Source organism: Penicillium cosmopolitanum (assembly GCF_028827165.1).
Source record: "Penicillium cosmopolitanum strain IBT 29677 chromosome Unknown utg000008l:1.0-4398992.0:1.0-4402845.0, whole genome shotgun sequence".
In the NCBI taxonomy this organism is placed as follows: Eukaryota; Fungi; Ascomycota; class Eurotiomycetes; order Eurotiales; family Aspergillaceae; genus Penicillium; species Penicillium cosmopolitanum.
In genome coordinates, this window is record NW_026622678.1 from 734,151 (window position 1) to 755,123 (window position 20,973).

The 20,973-nt window shown below is 50.2% G+C and overlaps 10 protein-coding genes across 10 annotated transcripts; 6 read left to right on the plus strand and 4 right to left on the minus strand.

The window, feature by feature from the left end:
• Positions 1–138: 138 nt before the first annotated feature.
• Positions 139–1,563, minus strand: N7509_006826 (uncharacterized protein; the record flags this gene model as incomplete). Its single annotated transcript, XM_056631463.1, has 1 exon — positions 139–1,563. One exon carries the CDS (start codon positions 1,561–1,563, stop codon positions 139–141), a length of 1,425 nt encoding a protein of 474 aa, XP_056487014.1.
• A 1,115-nt stretch (positions 1,564–2,678) lies between these two features.
• Positions 2,679–4,358, plus strand: N7509_006827 (3-oxoacid CoA-transferase; the record flags this gene model as incomplete). Its single annotated transcript, XM_056631464.1, has 3 exons — positions 2,679–2,741; positions 2,806–3,985; positions 4,045–4,358. The coding sequence occupies 3 exons, from the start codon at positions 2,679–2,681 to the stop codon at positions 4,356–4,358; spliced, it is 1,557 nt and encodes a 518-aa protein (XP_056487015.1).
• Positions 4,359–4,748: 390 nt separating this feature from the next.
• N7509_006828 (ubiquinol-cytochrome c reductase complex assembly factor 2) lies at positions 4,749–5,199 on the minus strand (the record flags this gene model as incomplete). The annotated part of the gene is made up of 2 exons (XM_056631465.1): positions 4,749–5,132; positions 5,188–5,199. The coding sequence occupies 2 exons, from the start codon at positions 5,197–5,199 to the stop codon at positions 4,749–4,751; spliced, it is 396 nt and encodes a 131-aa protein (XP_056487016.1).
• A 303-nt stretch (positions 5,200–5,502) lies between these two features.
• Positions 5,503–6,757, plus strand: N7509_006829 (metal homeostatis BSD2 family protein; the record flags this gene model as incomplete). The annotated part of the gene is made up of 3 exons (XM_056631466.1): positions 5,503–5,526; positions 5,615–6,112; positions 6,176–6,757. The coding sequence occupies 3 exons, from the start codon at positions 5,503–5,505 to the stop codon at positions 6,755–6,757; spliced, it is 1,104 nt and encodes a 367-aa protein (XP_056487017.1).
• Positions 6,758–7,437: 680 nt separating this feature from the next.
• On the plus strand, positions 7,438–9,589 carry N7509_006830 (uncharacterized protein; the record flags this gene model as incomplete). Its single annotated transcript, XM_056631467.1, has 2 exons — positions 7,438–7,594; positions 7,722–9,589. The coding sequence occupies 2 exons, from the start codon at positions 7,438–7,440 to the stop codon at positions 9,587–9,589; spliced, it is 2,025 nt and encodes a 674-aa protein (XP_056487018.1).
• A 493-nt stretch (positions 9,590–10,082) lies between these two features.
• N7509_006831 (PQ-loop repeat-containing protein) lies at positions 10,083–11,056 on the plus strand (the record flags this gene model as incomplete). The annotated part of the gene is made up of 4 exons (XM_056631468.1): positions 10,083–10,145; positions 10,194–10,397; positions 10,464–10,737; positions 10,803–11,056. The coding sequence occupies 4 exons, from the start codon at positions 10,083–10,085 to the stop codon at positions 11,054–11,056; spliced, it is 795 nt and encodes a 264-aa protein (XP_056487019.1).
• A 496-nt stretch (positions 11,057–11,552) lies between these two features.
• Positions 11,553–13,085, minus strand: mpkA (mitogen-activated serine/threonine-protein kinase SLT2; the record flags this gene model as incomplete). The annotated part of the gene is made up of 5 exons (XM_056631469.1): positions 11,553–12,190; positions 12,253–12,567; positions 12,632–12,698; positions 12,771–12,903; positions 12,973–13,085. 5 exons carry the CDS (start codon positions 13,083–13,085, stop codon positions 11,553–11,555), a joined length of 1,266 nt encoding a protein of 421 aa, XP_056487020.1.
• Positions 13,086–13,653: 568 nt separating this feature from the next.
• Positions 13,654–16,811, minus strand: N7509_006833 (threonine--tRNA ligase THS1; the record flags this gene model as incomplete). The annotated part of the gene is made up of 16 exons (XM_056631470.1): positions 13,654–13,794; positions 13,869–14,122; positions 14,182–14,301; positions 14,372–14,417; positions 14,474–14,534; positions 14,618–14,820; positions 14,892–15,009; positions 15,066–15,211; positions 15,270–15,368; positions 15,423–15,537; positions 15,588–15,717; positions 15,782–15,881; positions 15,964–16,099; positions 16,158–16,182; positions 16,239–16,331; positions 16,382–16,811. 16 exons carry the CDS (start codon positions 16,809–16,811, stop codon positions 13,654–13,656), a joined length of 2,217 nt encoding a protein of 738 aa, XP_056487021.1.
• A 251-nt stretch (positions 16,812–17,062) lies between these two features.
• Positions 17,063–17,963, plus strand: N7509_006834 (H/ACA ribonucleoprotein complex subunit GAR1/NAF1; the record flags this gene model as incomplete). The annotated part of the gene is made up of 5 exons (XM_056631471.1): positions 17,063–17,123; positions 17,195–17,244; positions 17,305–17,403; positions 17,480–17,625; positions 17,696–17,963. The coding sequence occupies 5 exons, from the start codon at positions 17,063–17,065 to the stop codon at positions 17,961–17,963; spliced, it is 624 nt and encodes a 207-aa protein (XP_056487022.1).
• Positions 17,964–18,463: 500 nt separating this feature from the next.
• Positions 18,464–19,477, plus strand: N7509_006835 (CDP-diacylglycerol-serine O-phosphatidyltransferase; the record flags this gene model as incomplete). The annotated part of the gene is made up of 6 exons (XM_056631472.1): positions 18,464–18,506; positions 18,564–18,621; positions 18,685–18,722; positions 18,791–18,802; positions 18,858–19,039; positions 19,109–19,477. The coding sequence occupies 6 exons, from the start codon at positions 18,464–18,466 to the stop codon at positions 19,475–19,477; spliced, it is 702 nt and encodes a 233-aa protein (XP_056487023.1).
• Positions 19,478–20,973: the final 1,496 nt, after the last annotated feature.

The window sequence follows — 20,973 nt, forward strand, 5'->3', positions numbered from 1 at the left end:
GAGTACATGTCAATTTAAAAACTAAGAGCAACATCGCTAGCAATTTTGAAAAAGAAAGAAAATCCAAAGAAATGTCAGAGTCAACGTGGTACAAAAATAAATACCAAGACTAGCCTCCGTAGACGGGCTATGCTTCCATCACAGTCTTACTGCCTCAGGTCTGTTCCTTTTGGGTAGTGCGCTTGTCCACTTGACTTTGCCGGCGCTCCGATTCTCGTTAGAACGAGCCCTTTTATTCGAAGGTTGGAGCGAGCCTGTATTAGGCCGCTTATTTTGACCGGGTCTCACTGCCAAAGCAGTCTTCGGGGCGGTATTTGGAGTCATCTCTTCAGGTGCGTCATCGTTCTCGGTCAGATTGCCCTCGTGGGTCTGAGAAGGAGGAGTATTTCCACGCTCTGCACTGTTTGCAGTTTGTTCATCAGTTGGAAGAGGGTCAGGCGAGCCATTATTCGTGCCATTGTCTCGGGTTTCCTCTTCAGTTGCATCGAGATCTGCATCATCTCCAGTTTGTTCGTTGGTTGGGAGAGGTTCTTTCGAGTGGGAATTTGGATTCACCTCTTCGTCGTCACATTCTTCTTCGCAGCTCTGCTCAGTGGAGGCTCCATTGGTATTTGTGGACCCTTCCCCGTGGGACGGCTCGGAAGACTCTTCGGTCGTGGAGGCTATGAAAGCTTTCAGTTCTTTGAGATCTTCTTTAACTTCCTTAAACTCCAGGAACATGCTCTCAACAAGTGCAGTCAGATCCCCTTGGCCGCCTTGGACGGTTTCAATGGCGATGGAGGGAGGAATGCCATCATCAAATGCCCTGAGGTTTCCCTGGTATGCGAGCATAATTCTCCAAAGCGGGACATACTTATCTAGAAGTTCATCCGATAGGAACAGGTTGCCCATGTCGTCCGCTTCCAGAGCAGTCCAGATGTAGGCCGGTTTGATGCATCCACTGTAACGGCCACTGATGTAGAAGACTGCGTTGTGCGTCCTCTTCACCCAGTGAATGTTGTCGAACAGTATGTCCCTGATGTTGACCGGGCTCAGTGTCGTTGGCTGATCCTGTTTAGGATGAAGCTGTGCAGGTTGTGCCTGTCCGTACTTATTGCATCTTCCAGTATGAGGAATGACTTGCAATGACCGTAGCATTCGATTTTCTTTGTCCAAAATTCTCCCTTCCCCATCGATAATCTTTGGAACGGGGCCAGCATATGGTAGCTGGTACATCTTCTGCTGGTTAGACTTGACGGCGAATTTCAATTTCTGCAAGGCCCCATCATCACTCAATGTTTTAAGATGCTCTTTCACAGCGTCTGGATTTGATCTTTTCTTGAGAAGTCCTTCTAAAAGGGATTGCTTGGTGGCATCACCAGCATAATGGTATGCCATATCCCTAACAAATACCAGGTACGAAAGCTCGGGCTCCTGAAAATTTCCAGAAAGCTGGTCACAATACTCATCAATTTGGAAGATCTCTCGTCCAGAAAACATATCTTGACCAGCTCGAAAATTTTCCATGATCTTTCTCAACCATGCTCCCGCTCGGGGAAACGATTGATCATCTGATTGGGCCATGTTGAGTGTACTTTCGAAAATTATTCTCGAAAATACAAGATACAGTGGAAGTGCTAACAGGGGATGGAAGTTGATGGTAGGGGATAATGATGGAGAAATACTTGTTGGTGAAGAAAGTTCAGATACTGGACGTGAATGGTGAAAAGAAGAAGATGATGATGAAGGAAACTTAAAAGAGAAGGGCTTCTATAGGGGTTTCCTTGACAATTTGTAATAGTTCCAGTGCATTCCGGCACATTTGACCAAGCAAGGTGTAGCAAATAAAATAGAGAAAATTCCCCCGAAAAGCTTTACATGCTAGAAATTCAAGTTTGTTACTTGGGTCAAAGTCTTTTGATAATTTTACGCATAATGATTTCTCTTGACGACTCAGAAATGCGCAGGTGTCCATATCATTATTATTATGTACGTCCGAGTCATAGTCGAGACACTCTGTTTCTGCCAGTGCGTGCCACTTTGTGCGTCTTTCAATTTCTGCGACAACTAGTATCTGTAAAAAGGGCGATGTCCCAAACAAAATATATCCAGTGTGTGGAGGGTCCCAATTCCATGAGAAATAGCTTTGAAGTTTCTAAATTTAAGGCCATGCATGATCAGAGGTAGCCTTGAAGGTTGATATCTACCAGATCCGATACCGTGGGACATACTATATGGGACCCATGGCTGTGGGATCCATAGTATACTCCAGATCACCTGACTGCACATCCCCCAGATCGGAAGGGGCTACCCGCCACCCGCCTCTCGGATGTCCGTCGGTTGTTACTTCGGCTGTTTTCGGCGTATACTCTTTATGCCAATGAAAATATCTAATCATATTCGAAATTATTGTTTGAATTGTACCAAAAAGAGTACATCAGTAATGTTAATGATTTATTGCCCATATTCCTGAAGCTTCCTTCTATAGGAATAACTGTAGGCTGCGGGCGACGTGTGGGGAGATGCGGGGAGCGTCGGGAGTGACTGGTATATCCGGGATTGTTCCGCCGGTCGAGTGCCGCCGCGGATGTATAAGACTGGCACACTGCCGACTCCTCTCGAATCCTGCTGCTCCTTGTCTTTTCTGCTCGCACAGCATTTACTCCCTTTCATTACCTTGCCAATCAAGTTGATTCATCATGCCTTCACAGGTGGCCACATGTCTGCGCTTCGCGCGGCAGTTTTCCGCGGATCCTGCTAAGGTAGCATTGACAAGCTCTCCGCATATCTGATTCTGCTTGATACTGACACGGCATTACTATATAGCACCAGCGTTTCCTCGCGCGTACCTTTTCTAGCAGTGTTCAGCGCGCTGCCATCAACAAGGTGTTCTCGTCCGCCGAAGATGCTACCAAGGACATCAAGTCAAACTCCACACTTCTGGCCGGTGGATTCGGTCTATGCGGTGTTCCCGATACCCTCATCAACGCGGTTCGGGCCAACTCATCAATCTCCGGTCTGACCGTCGTCAGCAACAACGCGGGTGTGGACGGCTCTGGACTGGGCCTGCTCCTCCAGTCCAAGCAGATCAAGAAAATGATTGCTAGCTACGTGGGCGAGAACAAGACCTTTGAGAGCATGTATCTGACTGGAGAGATTGAATTGGAGCTCACCCCTCAGGGTACATTGGCTGAGCGTTGCCGTTCTGGCGGTGCTGGTGTACCTGCATTTTACACCCCTGCGGCGTTTGGCACCGTTGTGCAAACCGGCGACTTGCCCTTGCGACACAACAGTGACGGAACTGTCGCCCTTTACAGCCAACCTCGTGATACCAAGGTCTTTGATGGCAAGAGCTATGTCATGGAAGAGGCCATTAAGGGAGACTACGCCTTCGTGAAGGCTTGGAAGGCCGACAAGCTTGGTAACTGCCAGTTCCGCTATGCGGGTGCCAACTTCAACGGCGCAATGGGTCGCAACGCTAAGATGACCATTGTTGAGGCTGAGCACATCGTGGAGCCTGGTGAGATCGAGCCTGCTTCTATCCACCTGCCCGGTATCTACGTCAAGCGTGTGATTCAGAGCACCACCGAGAAGAAGATTGAGAAGTACACTTTCGCCAAGGAAGAGGGCGCCGATACCTCTGCGCTGGGTAAGGGTGACACTGCCAACAAGCGTGAGCGTATTGTTCGTCGCGCTGCAAAGGAGTTCAAGAACGGGATGTATGCAAACTTGGGCATCGGTATGCCCATGCTGGCCCCTAACTTCGTCGACCCTTCTGTCGAGGTCACTCTCCAGTCCGAGAACGGTATTCTCGGCCTCGGTCCCTACCCCAAGAAGGGCGAGGAGGATCCCGATCTGATCAACGCCGGCAAGGAGACTGTTACTCTGAACCCAGGTGCTTCCTGCTTCGGCAGTGATGAATCATTCGGCATGATTCGTTCCGGCCGTATCGATTTGACCATCCTGGGTGCTATGCAGGTCAGCGCTAAGGGTGACCTTGCGAACTGTATGTGATCTGATAAACTGATTTTTTTTACTGTCATTGATACTAACTGCGTTCTGTAGGGATGCTTCCCGGAAAGATTAAAGGCTTCGGTGGTGCTATGGACCTTGTTTCTAACCCCTCCGCCACTAAGGTCGTTGTCACCATGGAACACACTGATAAGAAGGGCAACCCCAAGATTGTCAAGCAGTGCGAGTTCCCTCTCACTGGCCCCGCCTGCGTTAGCCGTATTATCACCGATCTTTGTGTCTTCGACGTTGACTTTACCAACGGCCTTACCTTGATCGAGATCGCTGATGGTGTGACCGTTGAGGAAGTCAAGGCCAAGACCGAGGCTCCCTTCAATGTTGCTGATGACCTGAAGCCTATGCTGTAAAAGGTATGGGGTGAATTTTGAATTCGCGGGAGCGTGCATTGGGAACACCGGACATTGTACATAGGAAATAGTTCTCATTTGCGGAGTTTATGAATAAGGCAAATCAACCTCAAAGATTTTTAATTGATTATAATGCATCGTCATTAAGATTTCCAGGCCTTTGATAGCCACCAATGGATAGTATTCGTACACTCAAATGGTGATGCAGCGGATTCAAGCGCAAACATAAATAATAATAGTACATGCCATGCAATCACATATAACCCCGCGGTGTCCCAGCAAAAAATCGACACCCTAAAATGACCAAAGCAAATCCCATTTATACACAGAGAGAAGAGAGATGGGGCAGTTTTTGTTTGTATAAATCGAGGAAGAAAAAAAAAAGTCGGATCATGACAACCGGAGGATGCCACCCAGTCTCTTCTTTAAACGGCCAAACCAGTCGCGATTTGGCGCTTCGTCGAATTCACGAATAAGGTTATCGTAGTGGTCTGGGTCGCTCGCCGGATACCGGACCTTTTGCGACAAAGGGTAGCGACGCGCAAAGCGATCACTCAAAAGGGAGGTCAGCGCATTGACTGAGGCTTCTGACAGCTCGCCAGTAGGCTTGGGCGCGGAAGTTGCTTGTGACTGAGGAGAGCCCTCGGTGCGCTTTTGGGCTAGGTGTGATTGGAGGTATGTTTGGACGGAGACAGAAGCTGGACGGACCGCATCGGAGGGCCAATGCTTGAGGAGATGGGAGATGCGGGTTTGGAGGGAGCGAGGAGTGACAGACTGTGGAGATTAGCATGGAAGAATTCAATTCTTTGAGGCCAAAGATTATACGCACGGGCTTCGCCATGGTGACGTTGATGGTAGTACTTCAAGTACTGAGTGGTGGTGACGGGGAGATTCTTCCAAAGTGGTTGCGGTTGCAGTTGTGGTTTGGCAATGAAGGAAGTGAAGGAATGGCGCACCTGCCTGAGGCCACCCGCCACTGACACTCCGACTCCCCGACTCCCCTGTTGCCTTCTTCCCCGTTCTTCCCACCTCCCCCATCTTCCTCGTGATATCTTTCTCTTCTCGTTTGTCCTTCTATTTGCCCTAAGTTGTGTTTTCTTTTGTTTATACTGTTTCCCTCTCCGTCGCCCCCGCTCAGCTCGCCATGAGCTCGCAGCGCTATCAACGGGTTCGTATTCCTTCCCCTCCGCTGATCCGCTTGCCCCAGCCGGGCGCCTCGCTCGGAACATGACTCTTGTCCATCTAACATCCTCTAGGTGAATCCCCGTGATGAAGAAGATGACTCCGAGTCTTATCAGTTGAATCCTCAACGATCCGATCACAATCCGACTTCTCCGCCTCCATCATTCCGTTCCGGTTCTAGATCATCTTCGCCGTCATCGAGGCGTCTACTGCACGGCGATCCCCAACGAAATGACGACGACCAAACCCTGGCTGATGCCTTTGGAAGCGAGAATGAATCCGACAGCGATGAAGAACCCGATGACCGGCAACGTTTGATGCGTGCCAACCACGACCCTCAATCACCCGTGGATAATGGCCGGGCTGCTGCGACGGCGGCGTCGTCATCGGGTCCCGGGAACGACGGTCAGGATAATCCTCGAGCCTCGGCGCTTGCCCGCCGACCTACAATACTCCCAACATTTACGCCATCGTCCGGAGGAAGCCGTTCTGTCGCTATATCGAATGATGGAGTCTTCGCTAACCTTGCCGCCAAGCCGGAACGGGGCGAGAAGAATGAGGATTTGCCTCCCGTAAGTTGAAATTTATACGTATTGGAGCGCTTTCTTTTACTAATGCATCAACCAATTATTCAGTCTTACGAAGAAGCAGCCGCCGATGCGACACCCCCATACTGGGAGACCACGATCGTGGCACCCGGCCTCTCGTCCGATGAAGTCTATGTGGATGGTCTACCCGTTGGATCCATCTTCTCGTTCGTATGGAATGCGATGATTTCGATGTCTTTCCAGCTTGTCGGTTTCCTCTTGACTTATCTCCTCCACACCACTCACGCCGCAAAGAACGGCAGCCGAGCCGGCCTCGGTCTTACTCTTGTTCAATACGGATTCTATATGAAGGGAGGTAGCGATTCCTCCGGATCAGATGGAGGAGGCGGCGAGCAATACGTTCCACCACAGGATCCTAATAGCCATAATTTCGATCCCAACTCAGCTGGCGACACGTCTGGAGGAGGTGGCGGTGGTGCGATATCCGCCATTTCCACCAGCGAATGGATTTCGTATGTCCTCATGATTGTCGGATGGTTCATTTTGATTCGCGCAGTTAGCGATTTCTTGCGAGCACGGCGCCACGAGCAGCTAGTTTTGCAGAGTCCTGACCGTGGTCTTGGTGTGCCCGTCATCGCTGAGGGCGAACGGTCCGAGACCGTTGTCTAATGTCATTGGGTTCTTGGAAATGAACGGCGTTTTTGAAAGGTTCTGGAGTATTCTTTCTTTTCTTTTTTTCCTTGCTATCATATCGACACCCCCCCCCATCTTGCAGAGACTCTCTCCTTTTTGTCTTTTCTGCCTTGGCCTCTCATTCTGCATTTTTCTTTCCCTTTTTTTCCTTGTTCCACGGTTTTGTAACTATTCTGGAGATACCATGTGTTGAATACGTCACACAGCCTCTTATATTTTTTTTATATATATTTTTGGCCATATTCTCTTTCATGTTCAAGTTTGTGTAGGCTTTTCTATCTTCTATTCGTAGTCGATCGTATTCGAAGGGGAACCCAACGCTGCGCAAGCTGGCCGCGCACTGCGCCACCTTCGGAGCCCAGGATAGGCAACCTTCAATTTGTCGCGCTTCCCTTGCGTCCCAACTCACGACAAGGGCCAACGTGTTACAAACAAAGTTTGTCAGGCTTCTAAAATACCGAGCATTTCCCCATTGACTACTAGTACTCCCTAGTATATACCTTAACGACCCGCCCACTAGGTTACCGACGGACCCGCTGTTTGTCATCCCCCCTCCTCCGCTCCGTTGTCCGCAACGAACAACGAACCAACGCGCCACTCCCCAGGACACTGATACTTCAATTTTCCCAGGCCGGCGCACTGCGACCGTGCCCGTCATGTCGACCGCTGCTCCAATTCAAGGGCCTGTGGAGGCGCGCTCGCTATCGTCAATCACCACCATCGCATCAAATCCCCCCGCCTATCCGCGCAATCCCACCCACGAGAAGCTCGACCCGTTACAACTGTATATCGTGAGGGTCCCTGGTAGTCAAGGTAGGTGTCTCTATACAATCATCGATTTTGCAAAATTACACCTGCATCCCATTGTGCGCCCGGTCGACGCACCCGGTCGAGATCTGAAGAAGCTATGCTGACTGGTGCCTGCGTGCGCTTATGACAGATATATTTCTATCCCCCGTTAAACCGCCGACGAAATCGAGTGTATCCGCAGAGGCAATCAACGCGTCCCTCTACTATGTCCATGTCGCAACCCCCGAAGACGATGCCTTGTTAGAAGAGGTGGAGCAAGAGCGCGAGGAAGAAGCCCAACGAAAGAGGGAGGCATTGGACGCTGCGGCTGAGGAGGATCCCTCGCAACGCGACTTTGTTCGAATGAACAATGTTCGACGGAAGCCAGTTGGAGGACAAGAATCTGCACAAGAGCCTCCTGCGCTGCCTCCAAAAGTACCATTGGAGCATGAGCCTCCGCAGCAAGATGCGCCTCCGCCGCTTCCCCAGAGACCGGTTCCTATGCCTGCGGTCTCGGCAGAGAATATGTCATTCGCAGGTACACCAGTAGCCATTGCGCAGTCATTTTTTGAGGGTGGGACAGGAACAGCCTTGGAACCAGCAGACAAGCCAGCACTCCCACGACGACCTCTTCCTCCGCTACCTCCCAGTGAAGAGCCGTTTGGTTCACGCCCCGAAGAGCCAACCAGGAAAACAAATCGGTGGAGCAATTTCGCAGATGGCTTGCATGGGAAGGGTTTCGATGCGTGGAAGGAGAAGTACGATTCGTTCTCGGCGGGTGGACGTCATAGCCTCGATTCCAACAGACCCCAATTACCGTCGCGTTCATCAGGAGAACGGCCCTGGTCATCACATAGCCCAGGACAATCCCCGACTCGCCAACGCAAGCAAAACCGAGCCCCTCCAAGTAACGCAGGCTTCACTATTACTCTTATCCGGCGTGATCCCACTTCGGGTACGCAGTGGAATGTCGCAACCATTTCAACGCCGCGCGCGGACTCCAGTGCGATCGATATCGAGATATCTACACCAGGATATAATCGATTCAATGGGTCGCAGGAACCTTTCTCGTTGGCTAGTCTAGGCGCCAATCTTCCGTCAAGCCTTCCGCCAGAGTTAATACGTGCCGCGGGGGCTTCAATGTCACAATCGTTACCGAAAGATCAGCCCACTGAACAGCCGGCTGGACCGCGCAAGTTCCATCGACAAGTTTGCGTCTCGAGGCAATTCGACGATCCTGCTGGGGGAGGAAATGGCTCATCGGAGTTCGGTACGGGACATGGACATGGACATGACTCCTCTTCGAAATTGAAAAGCGGCTACTACGTTTTCAACTCCCCGTGGAATGGCACTTGTACATTCTCTAGCAGTGTCAATGGCCGCAGCTTGAAATGCAAGCATATGATTTCTGGCCCAGCAACCATTCCAGCCCCAGGCGAAGGTGATCCAAATCCGGCAGTGACTGTGGCTGAGCTTCGCTTCAACACGCCTTTCCAAGCGGCGAATATTCGATACCAGGCAAATCAAGCACATCACCATCACCATAATCAATCCCCCACCTCTCACATATCTTCCCACCCTCAGAACCCTACCGATTTTATGCCGCAAGACCCCGAAGCAACATCCAAGCGTGCCTCTCTCTCCCAACTTCTCAACCCAAACAATTACTCCCGACAACGTGCCTATTCAGGCCCCAATTCCGCGTCTCCCACCGACAGCCAAAGAGCAAACTTCAATCCCTCTGGCCTCATCCGCAAGACTTCCCTCCGGGCATCGCGCTTTGCCCGCCAGAACCAATTCGGCCACTCTCGACGCCGCAGTACGAGTACTAGCAGTGGTGGCGCAGACTCGGATGAAGACCGAATGGATCTATCTCTGGCCCGTGAATTGGCGGGGGGTGGTCTGCGGGGAAAGAGCGCTAAACTGGGCAAGTTAGTTATTGAGGATGAAGGATTCAAAATGTTGGATCTAGTGGTTGCGGCCTCCATGGCAGTCTGGTGGCGCGGTTACTACCATTGATTTTCCTCGCCTGTTTTGATGCCCCTCTTTATCATACCTTTGTCAGGACATATTTCCCTTTGGTCGGCATATGAGCGATATTCATATTCATTAGGATCTACATAGCGAGCGTTTTTTATTATCAGAAAATACAAACATTGAAGTTGACTAATTCTCCTACAGTACAGTAGGAAGGGTCATTGTGAGACCCACATCACCCGGGCTGTTCGCCGTTGAAATCTAACCAAGCTCCCAATCGCCCGAATATTCAATTTAAAGAATGCATATAATTCTATCCTATTTGGCATTCTTCCCTTCAAAAGCAGTCAAACACTCCATTCGTTCATAAACCGAGGCTGCCAGTTGATATCCATAAGTAAATTAGGTTTGCGGGAACCCACTTGGCTTGCCTCAGGACGGGCCCTTCACGTGCCGAACCGGATCATCCTTATCAGCAACTTGAACTTGAATACTCAATTGTACCTCTTACAACTCCTACTCTCGGAATACCAGCATGGACAACCCAATAGCTGAAAATGTCCTAGGCACTCTCGGCGCAGTGTGCTGGTCCATCCAGGTAAGTCGTTTCCAGCCAACTTTTGAACCGCAGCTAACACTGTCCAAGCTTCTACCCCAAATCGTCATAAATTACAAAAGACACAACACAGAAGGCCTACAAGGCTCAATGATGCTGCTATGGGCGGTTGCCGGTGTCCCCCTTGGCGTCTACAATATCGTGGAAGAATTCAATGTGGCGCTCCGCATACAGCCGCAGATACTTACAACGCTGAGTCTACTGACTTGGGCTCAGTGTTTGTATTATGGAAAGGTAATCCTCGATCACCAATCACTATCCTGCTCACATTTATAACCGGGGATACTAATTATATATCAGGGGTTCTCAATCAAAAAATGCATTGCTGCGGTCGTCCCGCTTCTGCTTTTCTTAGGCGGCGTTGAAACAGGACTGATCTTTGCATTGAAAAAGGCTAAATCTCGTGGTCTGGAATGGCCACTCATATTGATGGCTGTTTTAAGTGCAGCTTTACTCGCGGCTGGAGTCCTACGGCATTATTGGGACATTTATGTTCACCGGACTGTGCGAGGAATCAGTTTCTTCTTTGTTGGAATCGATGCTGCGGGTGATCTATTCTCTCTTGTTTCTGTCGGTGAGTTATTTCAAATACGGGCCCATTCATTCTTGTCCTGGGAAGTAGCTAACAACTGGATGTAGTGTTTGGCCCGGCTCTAGATGCACTTGGTATGATTATCTACGGAACAGAGCTGGTCCTCTGGTTGGGGATTTTCGTTTGCGGCGGGGTTTTCAATTTCCTGCCTTGGCTCCGGGATCACTCTAGGAAGTCTGAGGTTCCACCGGAACCGGTGACATTGCACCCGATGCCTTCGTCTACTTCTGTATTTCGAACTGTATCTGGGACTGTGGTGGAACGGAGGGGGCGACCACGGTCGGCTGAAGCTGAGAACTGACTTGAAGTTAAGGGCCTACTAGTAGTAGAATATATAGACTTGGTGGTACTAGACATGCAGAATCCCTTTTTCTACCCGTGGACTCATTTGTGCAATTACGCATTGACTGTTCTTATATCAACTCGATTTTTGGGAGGATCTGCCTAATCTATCTATTCAATCCCAAAGCACACTCAGAGATCAGTCGAGTCCAAGACCTCGATCGATGTACAAAATTGCATAGAGCAGGCCAACAAACGATCCAAGAACGTAACAAGAGGCACGCATCGACGAGAAAAAAAAAACAAATCCGGTGCGTGCGGGGCCAAAAGAAAAAGAAAGAAAAAATGCAGAAATAATGCAGATCGCCCGGCCTTTCTTCTCTTGAGGTATCTCTTTGCTAACTCGTTATATCAATGCAGGGGGAAGCCGAGTGCGATTCACCAGTTCAAATGAGCCAGAATCATAACCAAGGATTGCCCCAAAATAAAGACAAAATGGTCACAGATCAAATAGATCAACGGTGGTGAACATCCATGCCGCGCTGCAGCGAGGATTCCAGGTCATTCAATTGCCCGCCGCCAGCGGCCGCCTCCTGAGGCTTGGGCTCCTCGGTCTTCCAGCCACCTTGCTGGTTGTCGGGGATTGGGACATTGGTTTGCTGGGTCATCTGTTGTTGCTGGGCCGCGTGATCCTGGGATTGTTGACGGACTGTTGCACGGAAGCGGACGACCTCGTCGAGGATCATGTTGCGCATCTCCGGGACGTCGTCGACAACCTCGAAGTGGAAGTCAAAGGTGGACGGGCAGCTAGGCTCGTCCGAGGCATCGTGCCAGATGTGCAGGTAAGGGTGCTCGAGTGCCTCCTCAACAGAGATACGAGAGGAGGGGTCGAAGGCCAGCATGCGGTCCAGCAGGTCCAGAGCATCGGGGTTGGCATTGGGGAAAAGACGGTTGAAGGGAACCTTGGGCATGAAGGGAAGATTGCGCACATATTCCTGTGCGCGGGGAGATCCAATGCGGGACAGGGTCTCTTCGTTGGGGGTACCCAGATAGTGCAGGATCTGGTTCAGCTGGTCGACATAGTCACGACCCTTGAAGAAGGGACGGCCGCCCAGTAGCTCGGCCAAAATACAACCGACAGACCAAACGTCAACTAGATAGAGTTAGCTATTACGGGTCTGCTTTCTCCACTCATCACGCTAGGCATATACTTACTGGCCTTGGTATAGCTCTGGAAACTCAACATGATTTCCGGAGCACGGTACCATCTTGTCGCGACATACTCGGTCATATATCCGGCATTCTCCTCCGGGTCAATCGAAAAGCCACGGGCCAGACCGAAGTCACAAATCTTGAGCTCGCAATCGGCGTTGACGAGCAAGTTTCCTGGCTTCAGATCACGGTGCAAAACGTTGGCGGAATGAATGTACTTGAGACCACAAAGGATTTGGTAGATGAAGGACTGGAAATGCGCGTCGGTCAAAGGCTGTCCGGAGCGGATGATGGCAGCCAAGTCACACTCCATCAGTTCTGCAAGAATTGTCAAAGATTATTCCCCGCTTTCAAGCCATGCAGAATCGCATCTGGGACATACCCTCATAAAGATATGTTTCATTGAAGTTATCCGGTCGGGGAATGTCCATATCGTACAGGCATGTAATCTGAGGGTAGAGTCGGGGTCAGCGGGGTGAACCACGAGCGGTCGCGAGGAAAGGGAGAGGGAGAGGAAGCACATTGCGGTGACCCCGGAAATGCTGGAGCAGCTTGATCTCTCTCAGGGCGCGCTTGGCGAGGATCTTCTTGCTGAAGACGTTGGTGACCTTCTTGACGGCGACGCCTTCGCCAGTCTGGGAGTTGGTTGCGGCGCTAAAGACAAACAGAGAGACAAAGATTAGCCGCGGGCACTCGAGAGAGCGCAACGGGGAAGAGGTTTACCAGACGATGCCGTAGGCTCCTTGGCCCAGCTCCTTGGTAACAGTGTAGTTTTCATTGACGATGAAGTCTTGGTTGAAGACCTTGAAGACCTTGCGACCTTGAAGCTCAGCCATGGCGGCGGGGGGTTGTCAGGGAGAAGATGGAGGGGGAGGAGAGATGGGGGAAATAAAAGAGTGGAAGAGGGGAGGAGGAGGGTGAACGAAGGATTCGAGTAGCAGTGGAGATGGTGTATAGAAGAGGTGTGATACTCGTGAGAAGTGTTGAGTGTGAAGTGTGATGAAGGGCTGAGAAGAAAGGGAACTTTGAACCTGAGGAAGAGCCCCGCTGACCCCGCGGGTACCACGGCTGATCGCTGCCCTTCCCAAAGAGGCCACTCTCTCCCTCGACTACACTCCACTCATAAGTACGGAAAGCCAAAACACTTCCCGAGGGCCGCCATACTACTGGGTTTCCAGGGATCCTGTAGGTAAATGATTATACATACTAGTACTCATCGGACATTTTTCCGATATTTTTCAAGCCAAACTAGAGCTCCAGACAGAGCTTTGGGGATTTAGGGATTCCATGGAAAAACGAAGACATCTATAAGTTGCATTGATGTGTTTACAAAACCAGAGTTAGGGATATGGTACCTATGGAATTTGTGGAATAAGTTGAGCATCAACATGTACTTCATTTCACCTACAGAGTGCTATCGAGACGACGCTCCTTGCGCAGCACCCGGAGCTTCGCTCTCATTTCATCGATGCTGACCATAACTCCCTTAGCGTGGCTGGAGGGGTCGTCTCTAGCCCGGCAATTGACCGTTCTGCTTTCCATCTCCTTTTCAAGGTTGTCAGTAATCAGTTCTTTCAATCTGCGCTTCGTACAGCGAGTTCGATAGCGGAGGGGCATACCTGTTGACCCACGACGAAGATGAAGTTGGCCTGGGAAAGGGTCGCAGTGCGAATCTTCTTTTGGAGAGTGTTTCCACTGGTGTCAACTTCCACGTGAAGTTTTTCGGCAGCAAAAATCTGCTGCACCTCTTCTGCGTAAGCATTGAGCTGCGGCATCACGGGAACCACAACAATTTGCTTAGGGCTGATCCAGAACGGCCAGCGGCCAGCGAAGTGCTCGATAGTGATACCCAAAAATCGCTCAAAGCTGCCAACTAAAGAAATTATCAGTATCTCGAAACTTTACAGCCACCGCGAAGGAAATGTCACGCACCAATAGCTCTGTGAATGACCACTGGCCTGTCTCGGCCTTGGGGCAGCCAATCTTTAGTCTTGGCCTCATCATCCTTCACAGCCTCTTCGGTGTTCTTATTCTGACTTTCGTTGGTTTGATCTGTTGTGAGAAAGGTCAGAAAGCTGCACATATACTGCCGGCAGTTGGTGTTTGTGGAGAAGACACTCACAAGACAATTTGAAGTTCTGGCTAGCCTGATAGTCAAGTTGGATGGTCTGATTATCAACCGTTAGTCATCTGGCTGGTTCTGCAGGTATTTCCCGGCACATACTGCGCATTGATGGTCACGTCCTATTGCGTCGGAAATTTGTATATCGATCTTCGGCCCGTAACTTTTCAAGTGATTAACGGTCAGTTCTCGTGTCCTTGCTGCAATCGTGTAATGTTGGAATGGAATAGCTTTGTCGGGGCTTACAATGCGCCATCGCCCTCATCAATAGTCCAGTCATTACCACAGAACTCGGTCAACGCTTCTTTCAATTGCGCCTCCGCGAAATCCCACTCAGATAGTTTACCCATGTACTTCTCTGGACGAGTTGAAAGCTTGAGGGCAAATTTGAATCCGAAAAGCCCGTAGACACTGCTCAGAAACTGGAAGAGATCGGCTATTTCCCCTTTCTGTATAGATGGTATAGATGTTAAAATAATTGGAAAGATAGATTCGGAAAGGGGGATATATAATAACTTACAATTTGATCCTGGGTGCAGAAGATGTGGGTGTCGTCCTGTTGGAACTTTCTCACTCGGGTTAGCCCACTAAGCGCTCCGGAGGCTTCATTACGATGAAGAACTCCGAAATCCGCAATACTAGATTTTGGTCAACATTTGGTCAATGTATCAGCATTATTGCGGACATAACATACCGCATGGGCAATTCTCGATAGCTTCTTTCGCGATGACCGAACAGAAGAAAGTGGGCTGGGCAGTTCATAGGCTTAAGAGCCCAGTTCTTCTTCTCAACGTTAAGCTGAAACATGTCATCGGCGTAGTGCTGGAAATGACCGGATGTCTAACTTCTTTGTCAATAGCCGTGTTGACTGGGATGTGCGAAATATGGTTGAACTGACCTTCCACAGGCTGACGTCGAACATGTTGGGCGTCTGGACTTCCTGGTAGTTACGCTTGCGGTACTCCGAGCGAAGCAGCTTTTGGAGGGCATTGAAGATCTTGCATGGTCAGTATGGATAGATAGATGGAAGGGTATATCGCTCGTGACTCACCCTTGTACCAGCGGGGAGCAAGAAAGGGGATCCGGGAGAAGCCTCGTCAAAGAAGAAAAGCTCCTGCTCCTTGCCCAGTCTCAGGTGATTGCGCTTCTCTGCCTCCTCGAGGAACCTATAGAACGGTTAGTATCATTACTTTGAGATGGTCCAATAGTAACAAACTTCAAGTGATCTGCCATTCGCTTCTTGTCTGGGAAAGCAACACCTCGAATTCTCTGCAGACTGTCTTGGGACTGGTCACCGAGGAAGTAGGCGGAAGAGTTTTGCATGATCTTGAAGGTCTTGATTTTGCCTATGGAAAGGTTAGATTAGAGTTTTCTTCTTGGGTAGGGAGTCAGGAAAGCTCAAGGGCTTACCTGTGTTTTGAATGTGAGGGCCACGGCAAAGATCAACCAGATCACCGTTACGGTAGACGGTACTATACTCGCCCACCACCAGTTTTTCGATATAGTGCAACTTGACACCAAGTTAGCTCAATCCACAGCTATCACTCCAGCCCTATAGGCTGCATGGGTAGTTGACGGCAAACGTTACTTACCTTGTAGGGAGAGTAACTGAACATGCGACGCAAATCTTCCTTGGATACCTCCAGACGGTCGAAATTCTCCTTTTGCTTGAAAATCTTGGCAGCCTTTTGTTCAAGGGGCTTCCAATCGCTTTCAACGACAGCACGTCTGCTCAGATTAGGGAGATTAGCCTAGTGATACCATAATAAGTAAGGTATTCACATACCCTCCAGGCATAGCCATGTCGTAGACTAAGAATATGTTAGCACCGTCCTTTGATCCTTCAAAGTTGTAGAGCTCAACATACAGAAACCCTGGGGTGTGGGAGGGCCATGGCTCAGAAGGCAGCCGAACTGCGCTTCGCAAGACTCTCCAAGACAGTGAGCGGAAGAGTGCCAGACTATATAATATTAGACTTGAGCTTGAAAGGAATAGCAGAGCTCAACATACAAACATTCCGAGCCTCGGGGTCGGAAAATGGGACCAGGACAACGGCAGAGTCGGCCTCGAGGGGACGGTTCAGATCCCACAGCTCTCCATTGACCTTCGCGATAACAACCTCGGCAGCCACATCCTTTGGCACATCGCGCAAGAATGAGCCAGGTGTAGTTTCGAAAGCCTTTGCAGGGACCGACTTGGGGTTCCGGTCACCAATATCGAGAGAAACTTCGATCGAAGGGTGGTCCTTGGCCGCGAGGTCCTTGAGGTGCTTTTGCCACAGTTCTTCGAACAGATTGTTGCGCTCGATCGCCCAGTCGGGGAGGGGCTCGCTAGGAGGGGCTTGCTTTTTGGCGTCTTGAGGCGGGGCAGCAGCAGCAGGTTTTCCCTGAGCTTCGGCGGCAGGGCGCACGGGGAGGTCCTTGGGGGCTTCGGAAGCCATGGTGCAGACCTCTGGAAGCAATGACAGAGAAATTGACCGTAAGGAAAGGATGGGGGATCCAAGTCTGACTCGTTCTGACTCGCTTGAACGAGAAATAATAATATGACTCTATGTACCGCAAAAGCGGGCGGGCGGTGAGTCATGTGACTGTAAACTGCCCTTGCAAGCGATACCCGGAACGCTGTATGCATACGAAGTTTCCACCACCCGAAAACTTCTTCGTCCAACCCCCAATCCCGCAACAACTCAACATGTCTTTCCGTGGGCGTGGTACCGGTGCTAACCGTGGTGGCTTTGGAAGCCGAGGTGGTGGTGAGCAATTCTTCCTTGTCGCATGCGAAATTGTCGGACGGAGCAGCTAATGAAATTTTTTTTCCGTCCAGGTCGCGGAGGCTTCCAGCAGTCGTTCGGCCCCCCCCAGCTCAAGTCTTCGGTACTTTAACCCCGTCCACACGAATTCTACGACCGCGATACTGATTTTTTCTTGTTAGAGATGGGAACTGTCATGCACTCCTGTGAGGGTGAGATGGTCTGCGAGTCGATCAACCCCAAAATCCCGTATTTCAACGCCCCGATCTACCTCGAGAACAAGGTACGCCACCACCCCGGATATTCCGACCACTCAATGGTTGTCGCAATGAACTAGAGCTAACAAGTTCTTGTAATAGACCCAAATCGGCAAGGTTGACGAGGTCCTCGGACCCATCAACCAGGTCTACTTCACCATTAAGACCTCCGAGGGTATTCAAAGCGAATCCTTCAAGACTGGCGACAAGGTCTTCATTGGTGGTGACAAGCTCCTTCCTCTGGAGAAGTATGTCTTTCCCTTCCCTTAGCCCCCTTGGGCCATTACGAGAAGAAAGAAAGCTAACCATTCATATTAGGTTCCTCCCTAAGCCCAAGCCTCCTCCCGGAGCTGCTAAGCCCAAGCGTGCCGGCGGTGCTGGTCGCGGTGGCGCCCCACGTGGTCGTGGAGGCTTCGGTAGTCGTGGGGGTGCTCCCCGTGGCCGTGGTGGCTTCGGTGGTGGCCGTGGTGGTGGTTTCTCCCGTGGAGGCGGTGGTGGTTTCGGTGGTCGCGGCGGCGGTGGTCGTGGTGGCGGTTTCTCTCGCGGCGGTGGTGGCCGTGGTGGTGGCCGTGGCCGTGGTTGGTGAAGATACTACTCACCGATTGTATTGTCTTCTTTCGGCGTTTGGGGGATCTGGGAGCTTTTGCAGGAACATTTCCTTTACTTCTTGTGCATCCTGACACAACTGCTTGTTTCCGTGACTGCAGGGACTGTAGAATATATCCAGTCACAAAAAGACGATCTGATTGCTCTTGTTTCGAATGTTCAATGGATGCTTTACAGTATACACATACTTGATATCAACTTGTAGCGATACTCGTACATAATTTGACTCTACCAAAGGGGAATGCCAAGCCATATGTGGCTGGTGTATTGTGTGCACAGCCCCGTGTGGCACACCGCCAGCCCCGGGCTATCGCACATCGGGAATGACGTTGACCGCTCTGCGGAACCGCGTGCCCGTCAACACTTTCAAGCAGGATTAATTGCCCATTCCTCCTCCCGCAGTCCCCTCTCTAACCCCCTTTCGATCCGACAGCACTTTCAATCTTTTTTCCCTTGAGCATGTCTCGCAGAACCTCGACCATGGCGTCGAATAGTTCCAACGTCCCGTCCTCCGGCGACGGAGGTCAGTTTACGATCATCTTTCAACCCCACGGAGACATGTGAAACTCACACCGCGCAGGTCAAGAAAAGCAGAAAATGCTTCTTTCTTCAGACCATGGACACTTCAGCTTGGTCAAGTCAGTCCCCGGAGATTTTCCTCGCCGTCGAGTCCTGCCAGGCTCCCGCTAACCTTGCATCAGGGCTCTCCATCTTGCCGATTTGGTCACTGAGCTCAATGGTAAGCCTTGCCTCAAACTATATACAATACTCGAAAGCTTCTAGATACTGATATTGTATTCTTCACAGGGTTCTGCGGAGGCAAGTCCGGTTTTTCTACCAAACTCAACAATCTTCGGCTAACCGTTGGGAACAGTTATGTCCGTTTTCTCTTCCATGCGCTACTGTCTCGGTGACGCCTCAGACTACGGTGCGCTGTGGGCTGCTCTGGCATTCATGCCATTCGGTCTATTCTTCGACTTCATGGACGGAAAGATTGCCCGGTGGCGCAAGAAGTCCTCGCTGATGGGACAGGAACTCGACTCGCTCGCGGATCTGGTAGGTTAAACTTTTACCCTTCCCCTGACGCTATTAACCGGCCGCTAACCATATCTCGTATCTGGTCAGGTTTCATTCGGCCTCGCCCCCGCTGCTGCTGCCTTCGCGCTCGGTATCCGCACCTCTGTCGATCACGTTCTCCTCACTTTCTTCGTTCTCTGCGGCCTTACCCGCCTGGCTCGATTCAACGTCACGGTCGCTGTTCTCCCGAAGGATAAGAGCGGAAAGTCCAAATACTTCGAGGGCACCCCTATCCCGACTACTCTGGGTATTGTCGGTTTGATGGCTTACTGGGTCTCCGAAAGCTGGACCCACGAGAACATTCCGCTCGGTCTGGTTGCCGAGGGCACGATCTTTGAGTTCCACCCGGTCGCTCTGATGTTTGTCTTGCACGGCTGCTTGATGGTCAGCAAGACGATACACATTCCTAAGCCTTAAGCTTGAGGTGACAAAACAAGATCTGGTCAGGTAATTCATTTGGGAGTAATTGCCTGAAGGTTGTCCCTTTTTTTTGGACAAGTGGGCATGAAAATAAACGAGAGAAACTCTACTGTTTATAAGCAAGCCTGGACACGATCTCAATATACTTAATTGTGGATGATCTCGGGTCTAGTTGAATAGATGATAGCAGCCCTGTGCAGGGTCGTCATGATTCTCTACTCAACATAGAGTAAATGTCTTCATCTTCAACGATGTGAAAAAGCCGCTCTTCAATAGAGCATAAATAGAACGAATATGAATGTCTTCGATTACAGTGAATTGGTTTTTCGTCGACCCATGGTCATAGGGTCCGGTTCCAGCCGAAATGGAATCAACACTCAACATGGCCAAGGTACCATAGAGAGCCATATGTGCGCGCAATGTTGACGAAACATCAAGGCTTGTCGCATATTTCTTCCTGCAGAACAAGTCATGTCCCCAAAGCGTGCTTCATGACGTTGAATTCGAGTTGCCAAGTAAAGCTGATATATCCAAGTAGCTGATTAGCATATCGACAAGCCTTGCAACTACTCCTATCTCCTTCGTTTACTGCATATACAACTCAAACCCGAGTCAATCAGAAGACAATAAAAAGATAAATATCTTGATAGGTTCCAAAAATATGACTTTTGCCGTGACCTGTCGAGTTTGCGGCCACGACGGCATATACAAACGAGTCCACGTCGACAATCCCAACTGAAACGGAGGAAGACCTTATTACCAATGCGAGAGGTGCTATACGTTCTTGACATTCTGCGAGGATCGAGGAATGGACCTGAGCAACCCATTCTGTGAGTGCAGAGAGCCAAGTAGACGTCGAATCAATGGCTATGATCATCCTGTACCTCGTGGCATACATTATGTTTGCAACGAGGGAAACTGTTTTTTTTCTATATGGAGGAGCGAAATTCGCATGGGGAGCAGATCCAAGTTCCGAAGGATTTTGTGGGGAAATTCGCACGCAACTCTTATATTTGATAATTCTAGTACTGTGTTGCTGCTTGGAACTTGAAAGGTTCAATCTTGCTTCAATTTATATTTTGGCCTTGATGGTTTGTCAAACAGGAGTGTGCCCAGGTGCGCGAGAAGTAACGCTGGATGAGGCTCCGAGTCTTTTCATGTTCAGTATTGAGTATAGGTATATAATCTACGAGGCGTCATTGGAATCGCCAAAGCCTTGTTATGGGTTTTAATTGAGAAAAGCGAATGAAAAGTTGAGTTTGTTGGCCCAAATCTCAACAAGCTTACTTTAGCGACACTTTCGCAGTCGAAGACGCAACGATCTCGATTTTACATGCTTTCTTTTTTTCATTGAAGCCAGTTTCCAAGTAAAACTACTCGTACACCGAAAACCACCTGTCCCGGTTGCCCAGCCAAATGCACAAGCCAAAAGCCGACGTTGCATTCTCAGGGGCGAATTGAAATGAAACACTGCACTCCGTAGGCAGCCATTG